The following is a 13,690-nucleotide window of genomic DNA, read 5'->3' on the forward strand; positions in this document are numbered from 1 at the left end:
ACAGACAACAGCCCACCAGGCTCCCCCGTCCCTGGGATTCTCCAGGCAAGAACACCTGGAAAGTTTACTACTCTTTCTTTTTTTCATCAATTGTTTGGGTGGATTGATATTAATAGTTAGACATTTAGATAAGTTGTATGAAGGTGTGGATAAATATATAATGGAATTTTAAGATAAATCAAACAAGCAATTGCAGTACATAGAAAATTTAATTTGAAATAACTTAAAATATTTCATCAAGATGCTTTGATTCAGTGTCTGGGTACCATACATTTAAGAAAATGTTTGGGTCTGATCTCATATTAGTTCAGGTAAACAAATATAACCAAAAACTTATATATGTGCATATATATTTGTACACATATATGTATACATGTGTTTATATATACATGTATACATATATTCAAGTTACGCATATATATTCTATATATGTAGAGAGAGTCAAGATATATATGTATATAAGTTTACTCTCACTCAGAGGTTAAATTCTCTACTTTTACTCACGGCACATATTTTAGAAAAATTACTCCCAAAAGTTGCACTTTAATTATATATGGAACAAATCTCTACTCTTCCACTTTTAACTAGACTTCTTTAAGGTTAATTCAGATATAGAATGAAACTCACTTTTGTTGAATCCCAGAGGAATCTGAGCTGGAAGAAACCTAAGTATACCCTGAGGCTTGTTTCTTGTCTTTAGGCAGACAAATGAAGTAAAGCCACCAAGAGAGATGGACTGATTGTTCTTTACTTTCAGAGCTCTATTTCTCAACTACCAGCACAGAAACATCTATTTCATGAAGTGATTTTCTTAAAACAATCTTTTTGTTACCTATGGACACAGCGACGTAACTATGCACAATTAAATTTTTAGCTTGCCTCCAACTGGACTTTCTTTCTAGAAATCTTCCTCCATGGTTATTAGCAGTAGCAAGTATGGCAGGAGAAATGCAGTTCTCCAAGGGAGTGAGATTATTTCAAATGGATAGGCCTTTTCAGCAAAATGTTTTGTGAGTTTCTTGAAGTGTACACTTTCCTTTAGTGCAGACCCAAAGACTTGTGTTCTCACACGAGTATAAACTTAATTGGGGGTTTCAAAAGTCCCCCATACTTTCATTTTTGTATGGCCTTTTAAAATGTGAATTTAAAAAAATCTATGTTTTACTAGATGCAGCGAGTTGTTAAAAATGGACATACATGTCAATTTAGATTATAAATTTGGGATTACAGTGAAGCGTCAAGATCATAAAGAACACAAACATTTTATTTTTATAAAGAGACTTGCACAGAAGGAACATGTTTCTGTTGTGTGTGTATTTTTATTTCCTTAGCTTGTCTCTGTTGTGTGCACAAAACTAGGAGAGGATGTTTTCCTTTATTTTGGTTTAGCTAAGGATGCTTATGATATAATCTATTTTAAGTGGTGAAAACTTGTCGTTCTTAATCTATAAAGAAGAATTCTCTAGGTGAATAAATAAGAAAAATACAAAAAATTAGGAAAATATGTAAACTCAAGTTATGAGGTATTTCAAAGATACAGTGCCAGTAAAAATTTTCTTTCCCACAATTTGCAACTGCCAGATCTCTTGCTTTAGTCTTTCTATGCTTCCATCTGAAGAAACACAGAAAAGTTTGAGATCAAAGCCCTTTTGTGGATGTGAGGGTGGCAGTGGTTCAGAGAAGAGTCAGAAAAGGAAAGTAATAAAGCAATATTTAAATGTCTTTATATAAGAACAAAAATATTTCCTTAAAAAGTTGTTAAAAGGTTTTCCTTTTGGTCCTGAAAGCACTCAGTTTTATAGAGCATGTAATTGTCTGTGTGACACTCTTTCCAGAGTGAAGTGTTTTTTTAATAATAGGAAAGTATGACTTATTCAAGTTAGATTTTCTATGCTATATTTAGTTTTACAGGTGTATTTAATCCTAAATTCTGGGGAGATTGCATATATAAAAAAAATCCCAGGAAACCCTTACACCTAACCCAAACACAGTCACTTTTACCCCTGCACCATGATCTCTCAATTTCTGTGGCTTATTGCTTCCATAAGTTAGAAATCCCTGAATTCTCTATATCTTACTTCCTATGGCTAGCGTCTGAGAAACTGACTTACTATCATTTGTCTTTTAAACAGCCAAGTTTCTTTTTTCAAAGCTTTTTGATCTTTTTCCTAGAGTTAAACATGCTCACATACCAAGGTTCAGGAATTCCCAGCAACCAGATTTCATTACGCATATACCAGAAACACACAGATCACACATGAACATGCTCTCAGTCAGCATACATAGGCATTCATTAAAGGTACAAACCAGTCTTGAGCCAAACACACATACATGTGCAAATGTACAATTAACAGCAAATTATTTTAGATCCTAATGTCCTTTGAATATTAAAAATGAGCCAGGAGACAGCCCCTGTGACATTTGTATACTCTAGATTACACTTTTCATGTAGAAGTAGCTTCATATCACATCTCGTGAATTTCGTATCGCACAGCAAAGGACCATGCTGAATACCATGCCAAAGATCTGAAACAGAAGAAACCACTTGTTAATGACTTTCAAATGATGAAAATTGATTTTTAAAAAAAGGCCAGCAAACTGCCTGCATGTTTAACTCAAGTTAACAAGTAATTATAGCCAATAATTACTGGTTATATGTGGCACTTTTATGTGTGATACATAATTATGGCTACTGGTTAAGACTTCCATTAACTGCTTAAAATACATTCCTATTTTATTATTGTTTTAAAAATAACAAGACTCTGCTCTAAGAAAAGGCATCTATTTCTAGCTTATAAGACTGTTCTTAATAATTATAAAAGACTTAATACACTACTGGTTTTAGAATTTTATATTTCAGGTTAACCCCAGATCTCATTTTTATTTTTACTTTGGAAAATGTGTTTGTGGTAACCATTTGTTGTTTAAATACACTTGTGGTCTAAATAGTTTTCTATTGCTGGCAAAGCTTTGAATTTTTGAAACACTGACCACATATTAAAAAATGGAGCATCTTGGGACTTTCCTAGTAATCCAGTGGTTAATACTCCAGGCTTCCACTGCAGGGGGTGTGGATTCATTCCCTGATCTGAGAACTATGATTAAGATCCTGCATGCCATGCAGCATGACAAAAAAAAAAAAAAACAACACAAAAAACATTGATTCATTCAAAAAGTGGAGCATCTCTTCATTTCCAGTCCATTTTTAAGTGCAAATGATTCTTAATAAAGCATCATTATTTATCTCAATAGTTTCACCAAAGCATAAACTGGGGTGTTTGAACTATGGCATTACTGATATCTTTTTTGTCTTGGATAATTCTCTGGGAAGCTAAATATCTGGCAAAATCAATAGCTACTTAAATGGTTTGAACAGAAGGATGCCAAAAAATCATTTTTGTCTTCAATAACTTCTACAATTTTGTAGAGTCTATGAAACGCTATGTGTAGATGTGATATTTATAAACTGCTACCAATGTTTGTTCAAAGAAATTAGTATCATAACTCTGACTCTCTCCTCAATCTCATCCTACATCAGACTAAGACCTATAAATGCTGGATTTAAAAAGGCAAATGTTAAAAATAAATAAGTCAATAAAAAGGCAAGTGTTATCAGTTTTTGGAAGGGAAAAGATAGGGAATAACCGGGATCGGGACTCCAAGCTTGACTGACAATTCAGCACTAGGGTGTGGCTGGGGAGACACCTAATGGCCATTTTGTTAACTGATTACACGGTAAAACCTTATGAAGAAAAGAATTAGAGAAGAACTTTAGGGGTGCTGAGTCAAGATGGCCAACAGAGGGCATTCCCCCTTTTCCAAGGTTGTGAGGCTGGGTGCAACCCCTACTTAAGCCACACTGTACCCCTACAGTCTCCCCTGCCACTGTCGTGAGCCAGGGGTGACCACTTTCAGAATGCGCAATCCTTGAGACTAAAATTGTTGGCAGGGTCTATTTGATACTTCTGTTAATGCAGATCTTTTTCAAATTTTCTGCCTCAGAACTGTCCTTGGGAAGCCACAAACTAGTCATCAGGCTAGCCCCAGGGTGGGTGGGGAGGGCCCTGAGAGAAGTCCCCAGATAGGGATGTCCTCAGCATAGTATTTTCACCCATTGCCCTAGGCCTCTGTGCTCTAAATACAAGAAAGGAGCAGAGATGACTGTGTGTCCCCTGAGAACTGCCAATTCATTAATTTCCTCACAATTCCCTCGCCCTTGCCTTAGCTTAGACCATGAATTAACCTACATAGGAGGACTAGAGGGTAAGTCTATCTTGTCCGCTCAGCTGTTCAGTCATGCCTGATTCTTTGGGACCCTATGGCTCACCAGGCTCCTCTGTCCATGGGATTTTCCAGGCAAGACTACTGGAGTGGGTTGCCATTTCCTCCTCCAAGGGATCTTCCTGACCCACGGATTGAACCCACATCTCCTGTGTCTCCTGCATTTACCTTCTTTACCACTGAGCCACCTGGGAAGCCTAAGTCTATCTTGAAGTGAAAGTGAAAGTAGCTCAGCCGTGTCCACCTCCTTGAGACCCCATGGACTATACAGTCCATGGAATTCTCCAGGCCAGAATACTGGAGTGGGTAGCCTTTCCTTTCTCCAGGGGATCTTTCCAACCCAGGGATTGAACCAGGGTCTCCCGCATTGCAGGCAGATTCTTCACCAGCTGAGCTCCAAGGGAGGCCCCAAGTCTATCCTAGCATTAGCTGTTACTCAACCCCTGGACAGTGGAAATCACCTCTTTAGGGGCTTACCTAAATCTTATTTCCCTCCAACTTTATCTTCCACATTGAACTACAGTCCTTCCAAACCTGGGTGGCTCCTCTCTACCTGAAAGGATAAAGCCCGACCTATCAAAAAGTAACACAAAGAACTCAATTATGTGGACCCTCCTAAACCATTCCAGTGTCATCTCTTGCTACACGTACCATAGCTTTCTGACCCTATCGACTCTTGTACATTCTTCTTTTGGGCTCTAGAGGTACTGAGCTATTTGCCGGCGCATGGGTGCGCCATGCTTCAAATCACACTTCTATATATGCTTTGCCTGGGTCCTGGGTTTGGGAACACTCATTACATGCAGATCTAGCATTTATTGACTGCTGCATTCCAGACACTTTATATGAATTAATTTCTAATTTTTCTTTACATCTATTATCCCACTTAATCTTCACAACAATTTTATGAGGTTGGTATATTAAGATCCCCATTCTGCAGATGAAGGAATTAAGACATAGAGAAATTAAGAAAACTTCCAGTGACCCCAGGGCTTGTAAGTAGTGGAGCTAGCAGTTGAATCCAGGGAGTGGGATGCCAGAGATCATATTGTTAATCAGCACATGGTGTTGCCTCTGAAGATCATAGGTGAGAGAGTTTAACCTATGTCATCTTCAATTTCTAACAAAGGAAGAGACTCAGAATTAAAAATCACTTGTCTAGTTTAAGCTTGATGGCCTTAAAATGGGAAGCTATTGCAACGATAAACTCAAAGTCATAATTCGTTTAAAATGGAGATTTGTATCACATTTTTAGAGAATTAAGTATTGATGGATCTAATTAGCTTTGTTCTTAGATATCCTGTCAAAAAGTCTTTGTCTTTTATGAGAAATCTCTCCGAAGACACTGCCACATCACACTTGAAGAGAAGTAAGATGCAAAGGTTCAAAGGCTTCTTAGGGGTCAAAGAAGGTACATTCTAGAACTTTCTCACCGTGAGACCTGCGATTCCAATACCGACAATTCCGATGAGCTGGAGCTTAACACTGATTATGCTCTCAATTTCATCAATGCAATTCTGTTTTGGAAAAGAAAAGGTCAGGAATAACAACTGATGGTATGTCTGAATCATCCAATTCCAATCCATGCCTGTGAGAGTTGACCCATGTCAGCTTCTGGTCATATTTAAACCGTTCCTCCTAGGTACTTAAAATCTCCTTTAGGTTCTGATAAACTGGGAGAAAAACCTAAGTTGGGAGAAAAAGAATAATACCCTCCTTTTGGTGGAATTTTCCTATTTAGGCCAATGGCTGCTTCAAAGCCCTGAAACCTAGCTGGAGGAAGCTATTCTGGAACATGAGGCATTTAAAAATTTGCAGCCTCTCCTTCCTTTCAGCAAATAAAAAATAAGTAAAATACACCTGGAATAATAGCCCCTTGTTTTGGGTTGCCATTTATAGTTTAAATGATTTTACATACTTTTAAAAAATACTTGGTCCAATTCAGTATGCAAGGTAGGCATCACCTAGTGGTAGGTGTGTAAGTAAGAAGCTATAAAGTCTGTACAGGTTCAAATTTAACAAAGGAAAGCCAAGTGCTGGGGGCTGGAGGACTGTTTTCTTCTAGGGTGGCTGAGATGGATGGCCTTGTTCTTCCATCTGTGTCCCACAGAGACTGGGCAGGGCAGGTCCAAAGAAACTTCACAGATGGGGGAGTATTGGACAGGGGCAGAATAGATCACTCGTGTAATAATTGTAATTACTTTCTCCAACTTCTGTTTGGTCCTCTTAAATACAGAGGTATTCTTGTAACCCAAATTTGCCCTTCGGCTGCCCAGGTCCTTTTTCTTGTCAATGATGAGGTCTCTCTGATACTTGCATAAGCTATATGAAACTCTTACCACTATCCTCACATCTCCTATCATACTTCATTCATTCATGGTTAATTCATTCAACAAACATTTCTCAGCATCTGCCTTACATGCCATGTCACTGGAATGGCATGGTAGATTTGGAGAAAATAAGACATGGTTTCTTTCGCTGTCAGGGAGCTAATAGTTTAGAGAAGGCCATAGACTCTCAAAAACAATTACACTGCATTCTGGTAAAAGTTCGAGAACCACTGCTTTAGATAATGACTCCTTTACTTCCTGGAGTCAAGCCATAGAAATTCTTCCAACTTTCCTCACTGGCACCTATAAACTTACACACCCCATTCATCCCGTGCCAGATACTGCTCTCTGCAGGGAGCAGGCAAGGCACACTGCTTCTTGTCACTGACCTTCTCTGTGGAAAGTTAACCCCTTTACTGACTCTGGATCTTATTCTCTCCTCACTTCTGGAAGCTCATTCTGCCACTCATCTCCCTTCCTTCCTACACATTCAGCCTCTCCTTCTCCACTGACACTGTCACTTATCATGTAACACCATGCACATGATCTGCAGTCTAAAGCAAAAATCCCCTCCAACAGTGTCCTCCAGCTCTGCCTGTGTCCCCTTCTTTCTTCCACAGAAAGTTTCCTTCTGTGAAAAAGAAACTAAGAGGTAAAGTGAGGAGATAGGATAATGTGAGGACCATGATACAGATGCTTCTGTAAACATTCTCATCCTTCCTTCCTTCTTTCCCACATGTTCTTGCGCTTTCCCAACTGCTTCACCAAAACTGCGTGGCAAATGTCATTAAGAATCTTCTAAGCATCAGATGCAACACACTATTTCCAGCCTTTATTTCCTTGTCCTCTTCTCAGCATTTGACTTTAGGGACAAGCCACCACCGCCCTCACTCTACAGGAGTGTTGTCTTTGACTTTCCCTCATTCTGACTCCTCCTACACAGTCTCATTCCGGCTGCTTGTCCTCACGTGCGCGTGCCTGGTCACTGAGTTGTGTTCAACTCTTTGTGATTCCGTGGAATGGACTGTAGCCCACCAGCCTGCTCTCTCCATGGAATTTTCCAGTCAAGAATACTGGAGTGGATTCCATTTCTTTCTCCAAGGGATCTTCCTCCTGACCCTAGGATCAAACCCTCATCTCCCATGTCTCCTGCATTTCAGGCAGATTTTTAACCGAGCCACCAGGGAAGCCCACTTGTCCTTAGCTTACCCCTTAAACGATAGTACTTTAGCCCACCTCATTCCTTATTCTACATGCTCCCCTGGGCATTTCCATCCACTCCTAGGCTTTAGCTATCACCAGCTTGCTGGATTCTGACACCTGTGTCTTCAGCTCAGATTACCTGCAAACGTCACAGGTACCTAGTGTGCAAACTTGACTGAAACTGAAGCTGTCAACTGCTCCTTTCCCTCTGCTCACCTCTCTTAGTGAGTGAGCCTCTGTCTACCCAGCATAAGCCCAAAGTCTCAGCTTCTTCCCTTTCACTCCCCACCCTCATCTAGTCAGTCACCTAGGGCTGCGGGTTCTACCCTGGACATCTCTGAGTCTGTCACGTCCTCTCCCTCCCCTCTGTCTGTAACTTGCTCTAAGCCCTCATCCTCTCTTACCAGGGAGAAAACAAGCGTCACCTCCATGGCCTCCCTCCATGAATCTCCAGCCTTCTGTTCTACCAGTCACACCCCGTCACCTGAGTGCTCTTTCTACAACACAAAACCGATTATGTTCATCCTCTACCAAAAGCAACGGCTTCCCTCAAGTTCCAGGTATAAAATCATGCCTTTGCCAGCCTTTCCAAAAATGTCCCTTGCCATTCCCTCTGGGCTCCCTATTCTCTTGCAGTCCTGGAATTTCACACTTGCATGTTTTCTGTTCCTGCTACTTTCAGGACCTGGAATGACCTCCCCTTGTTCAAACTTGGCTCAAGAATCCCATCCATGGTCCAGCTTTCCTGACTCCACCGTGCCTCCACTGTATGCTGGGCAGATACTGTACTCTGCACAGCACCAGCTCCCTTGACTAGTCTGTGAGGCCACTGAGACAGGGACCATCTGCTTTTCATCTTAGAGTTTTCAGAGCCTGGCATAGTGCCTGTCGTGTAGCATTTAATAAAGGAAGCATTTATCACTGCCATGACCCCCATGGAAGACACTCATGGGGCAACATTCTTAGAGTGCACACCCCTGGCCTTGGTGAGCTTAATGCCACTTTATTTGCATTATTGCCGGCAAGTCAGCACACCATTATTCCCCAGGGTACCAGGAGATTGGGACTCAGCATTGCTTCACTTGTTCTATGTAGAATAAAACTGAGGCTAGAAGCCACTGTGAGAGGACCTCCTAGAATCACACCCTCCATCCTGAGGAGAAGAACCATCTTAACACCACACGCAGGATAGGAATCTGGTAGAGAAGCTTACCTTGTGTCCTAGGAGCTCCTTTGGGCAGGTGGGTTGGACCTGTTCAGAGCTTTCTTTTCCACAGCACTGAAACTAGAAAGTCAGAAAAGAGCTTTTAGGGAAGGTAACGAGAGGGCACAGAGGGAGAAGTAGCAGTTACAAGTCTGGGTCTTTCTGTAAAGGACTGGGATTGCTGAGGCCGCAAAACATCTTTGTCACCTGACATTGCAAGCCAACAGCCATTCTGGGGAGAGCGTGGTCATATGGTCATGCTGGCAAAGCAGAAAAATGACTTCACCAGTGTCCACCTTTAATGACAGGAGGTGACTGAAGGCAAGCCAAACAAGGCAAGAAGCTGAGAGTACTTGTGTAAATTGCTGTTGTTAGACAGGAGTTGGGTCTTTAGATTTTTCCTTTTGGCTTTGCCGAATGGCTAATGTCTTATGAGCTTCAGGAAAGGCTCATTAACTAAAGAGAGCCCGGAATAGAGAGCAGAAGTGACCACAGAGAACCCCAGGGGCTAAAATACTGCTGCTCAAAGACTGGCCAGCCAACAGGTACCCTGCCTTAGGGCTGTCCTTCAAAGACAAAGGAACTTGTGTGCTGTTTGACGTCCTTGGGGTGGCTGTGGCTGAACAGGATAAATGGTTGGCAACTTCCAGGACAGACCTGTGATATACAAGAACTGGGCTACCTGAAAACACCTGGCCAGGAGCTCACTGCTGCTTCTCTGCATCACAGTGGCTGAGAAGTCAGGACACCATTGGCCTGGCCCGTCTCCCCTGGAAGTCGTTCTCGATTAACCGCTGGCAGCTGAAGAGCACTACACCGACAGCACGTTCCCACAGCACGTCCTGGGAGAAACGGCACATGCCTCCCTCACGTACCCCTTTGTCTCACAACTGGGGGAGCTGAGTGAGGATCAGGGAGGCAAGGAACTTGCTCCAGGTCATGAAGCTGTTCTGCGGCAGAGCTGCAGCTAGAGATAAGCTCTTCTGACGTGAAGGTCATGGTTGTTTCTGTTACACCGTAAGGCCACTCTTGACAGAAGCTGGTATTTACTTGGGCAGCTTTGTCTCTCTGGGTGCATGTCCAGACCTCCTCTTGTCAATTCTGTGTTAGACCTTTTTCTCTTCTAGATTCTACATATAATGCAAACGGTGACTCCCACAAAGGCAGAAATACAATGCTGCTGCCTGGCTTCACTCAATTTATTCTTATTTTTAATCTAGGTGATTAGAGAGAACCTAGCTGTGCATAATATTTGTTGCTGTTCAGTTGCTCAGTCATGGCCAACTGTTTGGGACCCCATGGCCTGCAGAACGCCAGGCTTCCCTGTCTTTCACTATCTCCCTGAGTTTGCTCAAACTCACGTCCATTAAGTTGGTGACTCAGTAATCTTTAGAAGATGAAATTTGAAGGAAGAAGCCCCTTACCGTTGAGTGGAAGGTGGTGAGAGTCCCATTCCCCTTTTCCTTGTCTCTAAGGTAATCATTATAAGCTTCTTCATACATGGTCTGAACATGTCGTATTGCCTGAAAAAAAATCAGGAAAACAAAGGGACATGAGTGGGAAGCTTCAAATGTTTTCCTTTCCTCAAGAAAAAAGCCCTTTTCCCCATCCTTCAAGAATATGGCCTTTCCATGTGTTTATTTGGACTTGAGGGTAATTCTGCATATATGGACCAGATTGCAGGTTCTAGAATTTTTAAGATGCTTCTGATGGAAGATAGACTAACCAAAAATAATTTTCACAGAATAGAAAGATTTCTTAGAGTGGAGGTTCTCAGCCCTGAATGGACAGCAGCAAAAACGGAACCCCAGGTTCCTGGGCCCCACCCAGGTGATTCTGATGCGCAGCCAGGGTAGAAACCTATGCATTCTTGGGACTCTCTTGGTAACAAGTAGTCAAATCTTTTCATGACATGGTTTAAAAGGTGTTCATGACCAAGGAAAACTGTTTCAGCATTTAAATACCATAGAAAATGCAGAGAATGCCTTTTCTAGTGTAACCACATGTGACCCCCAAATCCATAAGCTCTCAAGAAGTCATAAGATCCAATTCCTCCAACTTACATATTTGAGGTTAAAGGAATTTGAGTAAACTCCAGGAGGTGGTGAAGGACAGAGAAGCCTGGTGTGCTACAGTCCATGGGGTCCCAAAAGAGTTGGACATGACTTAGCAACTCAACAACAACAACTTCAGAAAAATTCCAGAGGAGGTGATATTTACTCATTCTACATATTTACCATTTAAAAATTCATAAACAGATTTGATAGCATGTGAATTTACATGAAATACAGCAAAACTTGAGATTTCATTCATCCTCCTCTTCCATTTCACTCCTCTTTGCATGTTTAAGCCTAAAAAGTTCCCTTCATCTGTGGGTTCTTTTGATAACCTCTCCTGCACACCTACAGTTTGAGCACAAATCTAAACTGGCTTCATGGGCACCCAGAAGGCAGACTGTAGTCTTTGAGGTTGACCTGTCCTCTGCCCAGGCCAAACCCCTAAGAACAAAGGACAGGTGAACAGGGATGCGAATGTGTGTTCTCCCCCATCCCTACTTCTCACATCTGTAATCTAGCTCCTCTCACATTCCAAACGGATCACCTTAGAGATCCTTTTGTTACAAAAACCCATAGATTCCTTCATGTATCTAATGAAAGCAATTAACTACCTCCCCAGGAATATATGTGCACTTACATGTATGTGCACACACACACACGCCTGCTTAAGTCTGTACCACATTTCTGGTTAAAAATTCTGCATAAAAGATAATTCTGGGGGTTATTTGGCTTTGGAATGTCACTGCGGTTGTCAATATTCTCACGTCCTTTGCCATGAAGAGAACATTTTTAACCATCATTAAAGAACATTTATAAGTAACATTTACTTACTACATCCTTGCCTATGAAAGCAAATACTCCAGTGGTTATTTCAGCAGCAAATATCACCAATAGGCAGGTAAAAAACTGTAAAGGAGAGAAAATACTAACTTCATTAATTCAATAACCTTTTCAATTTATTTAACTTCTTAAATTCTAATTCCATTTGAAAAACACAGTTATTAGTTTGAACAGAAATATTACAGAAGGAAGCATCTGATCCCTTGGTCCACTTGCAGTTTGTTCGCTCAGTAATTCATCCAGCAATCGTTTATTGAGCATTTGCTCTGGGCCAGGAACTGCCCTGGGCACTGGGTATACAGTGGTGAATAGGATAAGATCTCAGTGTCTCTGCTCTTCTGGACATAATATTAATAATAGAAAGAGCAGGAAATGATGAATGAGTAAGCAATAGAAGAGTAAGATCATTTCAGAGTGATATAGAAATCCCACCACCTAGAACAGTGCCTGGCACCCGTATGTTCAGTGACTGCTTGATGAACAAAAGAGGTTCTATAAAGATATAAAATCAGACCAGGAGACAGAGAGTGACTGGAAGTGCTGGATTTGGGGAGGAGGGGACCTGAGACCGCGTGCTCTAGATGGATTCTCTGAGGAGGAGGGAGTGGAGGTGAAGGGTGTCCTTCTGGACAGATTTCTGGTCTGATCTTGTGGGTCTGCTCTGATTAAACTAAGTTCAGTGATAAACAAGACAAAAGATGCTCCACAACAGGGGAGAAAGAAAGAGTGGAGAACTGAGGAAGCGAGTTAGAAACCTTACATGGCAAGAGACCAGGAGAAGTGGCCACAGTTCAAACATCAAAGACTGCAGAGAGCAAGGAGAGGCCGCCTAATAAACCTGCTGTTTCTGATGCCTCATGGAGAGATACAAAAACTTCCTTCCTGCTCCTCTTTTTCCTTTGGTCACACTGGCATTGGATGGATAGCAGTTAACCGCAGTTTCCCCTTTTTTTTTTTTTTTTTTAAACAGAGGCTGCTTGTTAAAACAACCACAAGAGGGATGTTGGCTTAAATTATTGATCTCAAACAGCAGTACTTTTCTTGTAGATAACAGTGTTTCCCTGACTACAGGAATCTTGTAGCTGCTTCAGTCACTGTGAGGTATCATCAGTCACTTTTCCTCCCCAAACATCTTCACACTAAGAAACTAATTTTTTTTTTTTTTCATGCTTTCCGTAGACATAGGGACAAAGATAATGCCCAGTTCCAGGCCAAGTCCCTCCCCATCTCTCCCGACTTACAGATCCAAGAACACACTGAGACTCCCTCGTGGCTCCACAGCACCCGAAGAAGCCCACGGCCATCATCAGGGCCCCTGCTCCAACCAGCACATAGAGCCCTGTGGGCAGAGGACAGAGAAGATGCTGACCAGGCAGGACGGGCTCTCTCCCCAGCACCAATGCTGCCAGCCTGGCCTCCCTCACCACCACCCCAGGCATCCTGCCTGGCAGAGCCTTCAGTTGTTAATACGATAAAGGTTAACCCTTGGGGAGTGCTTCCCGCTGAGCGCTTCCAACCCCTGCACAAGGATCCTGAGAGGGAGGGGCTACTGTCATCCCCAGGGAACAAAGAAAGCTTGTGTTTACAGAGGTGAAGGAAGCCGCTCAGGGTCACACAACGAGCAAAGACTGGCCGGTGCCTCTGTTCCACAACTCTCAGTCACCTCCAAGTGCCTCCTATCTGGCTGGCACTGTACCTTCCAGCCTCCACTACGCCTGTGAAGTGAGTGTTAGTGCCATTCATAGAAACTGGTAACACTGAATCCAAGGGTGGTG

The 13,690-nt window shown here is 42.0% G+C and overlaps 1 protein-coding gene across 1 annotated transcript in view; it reads right to left on the reverse strand.

The window, feature by feature from the left end:
- The window catches only part of TSPAN2 (tetraspanin 2), a 39,803-nt gene continuing 26,303 nt past the window's right edge, over window positions 191–13,690 (reverse strand). The window contains exons 3-8 of the mRNA XM_018045950.1: window positions 13,157–13,254; window positions 11,907–11,981; window positions 10,443–10,541; window positions 9,028–9,099; window positions 5,715–5,798; window positions 191–2,526 (exon numbers count right to left, since the gene is read on the reverse strand). Of these exons, the coding sequence (XP_017901439.1) occupies window positions 2,461–2,526; window positions 5,715–5,798; window positions 9,028–9,099; window positions 10,443–10,541; window positions 11,907–11,981; window positions 13,157–13,254 (494 nt within the window). The 3' untranslated portion in view covers window positions 191–2,460. The remainder of the gene's footprint in view (window positions 2,527–5,714; window positions 5,799–9,027; window positions 9,100–10,442; window positions 10,542–11,906; window positions 11,982–13,156; window positions 13,255–13,690) is intronic.

This window comes from Capra hircus, chromosome 3 (assembly GCF_001704415.2).
Source record: "Capra hircus breed San Clemente chromosome 3, ASM170441v1, whole genome shotgun sequence".
Lineage (NCBI taxonomy): Eukaryota > Metazoa > Chordata > Mammalia > Artiodactyla > Bovidae > Capra > Capra hircus.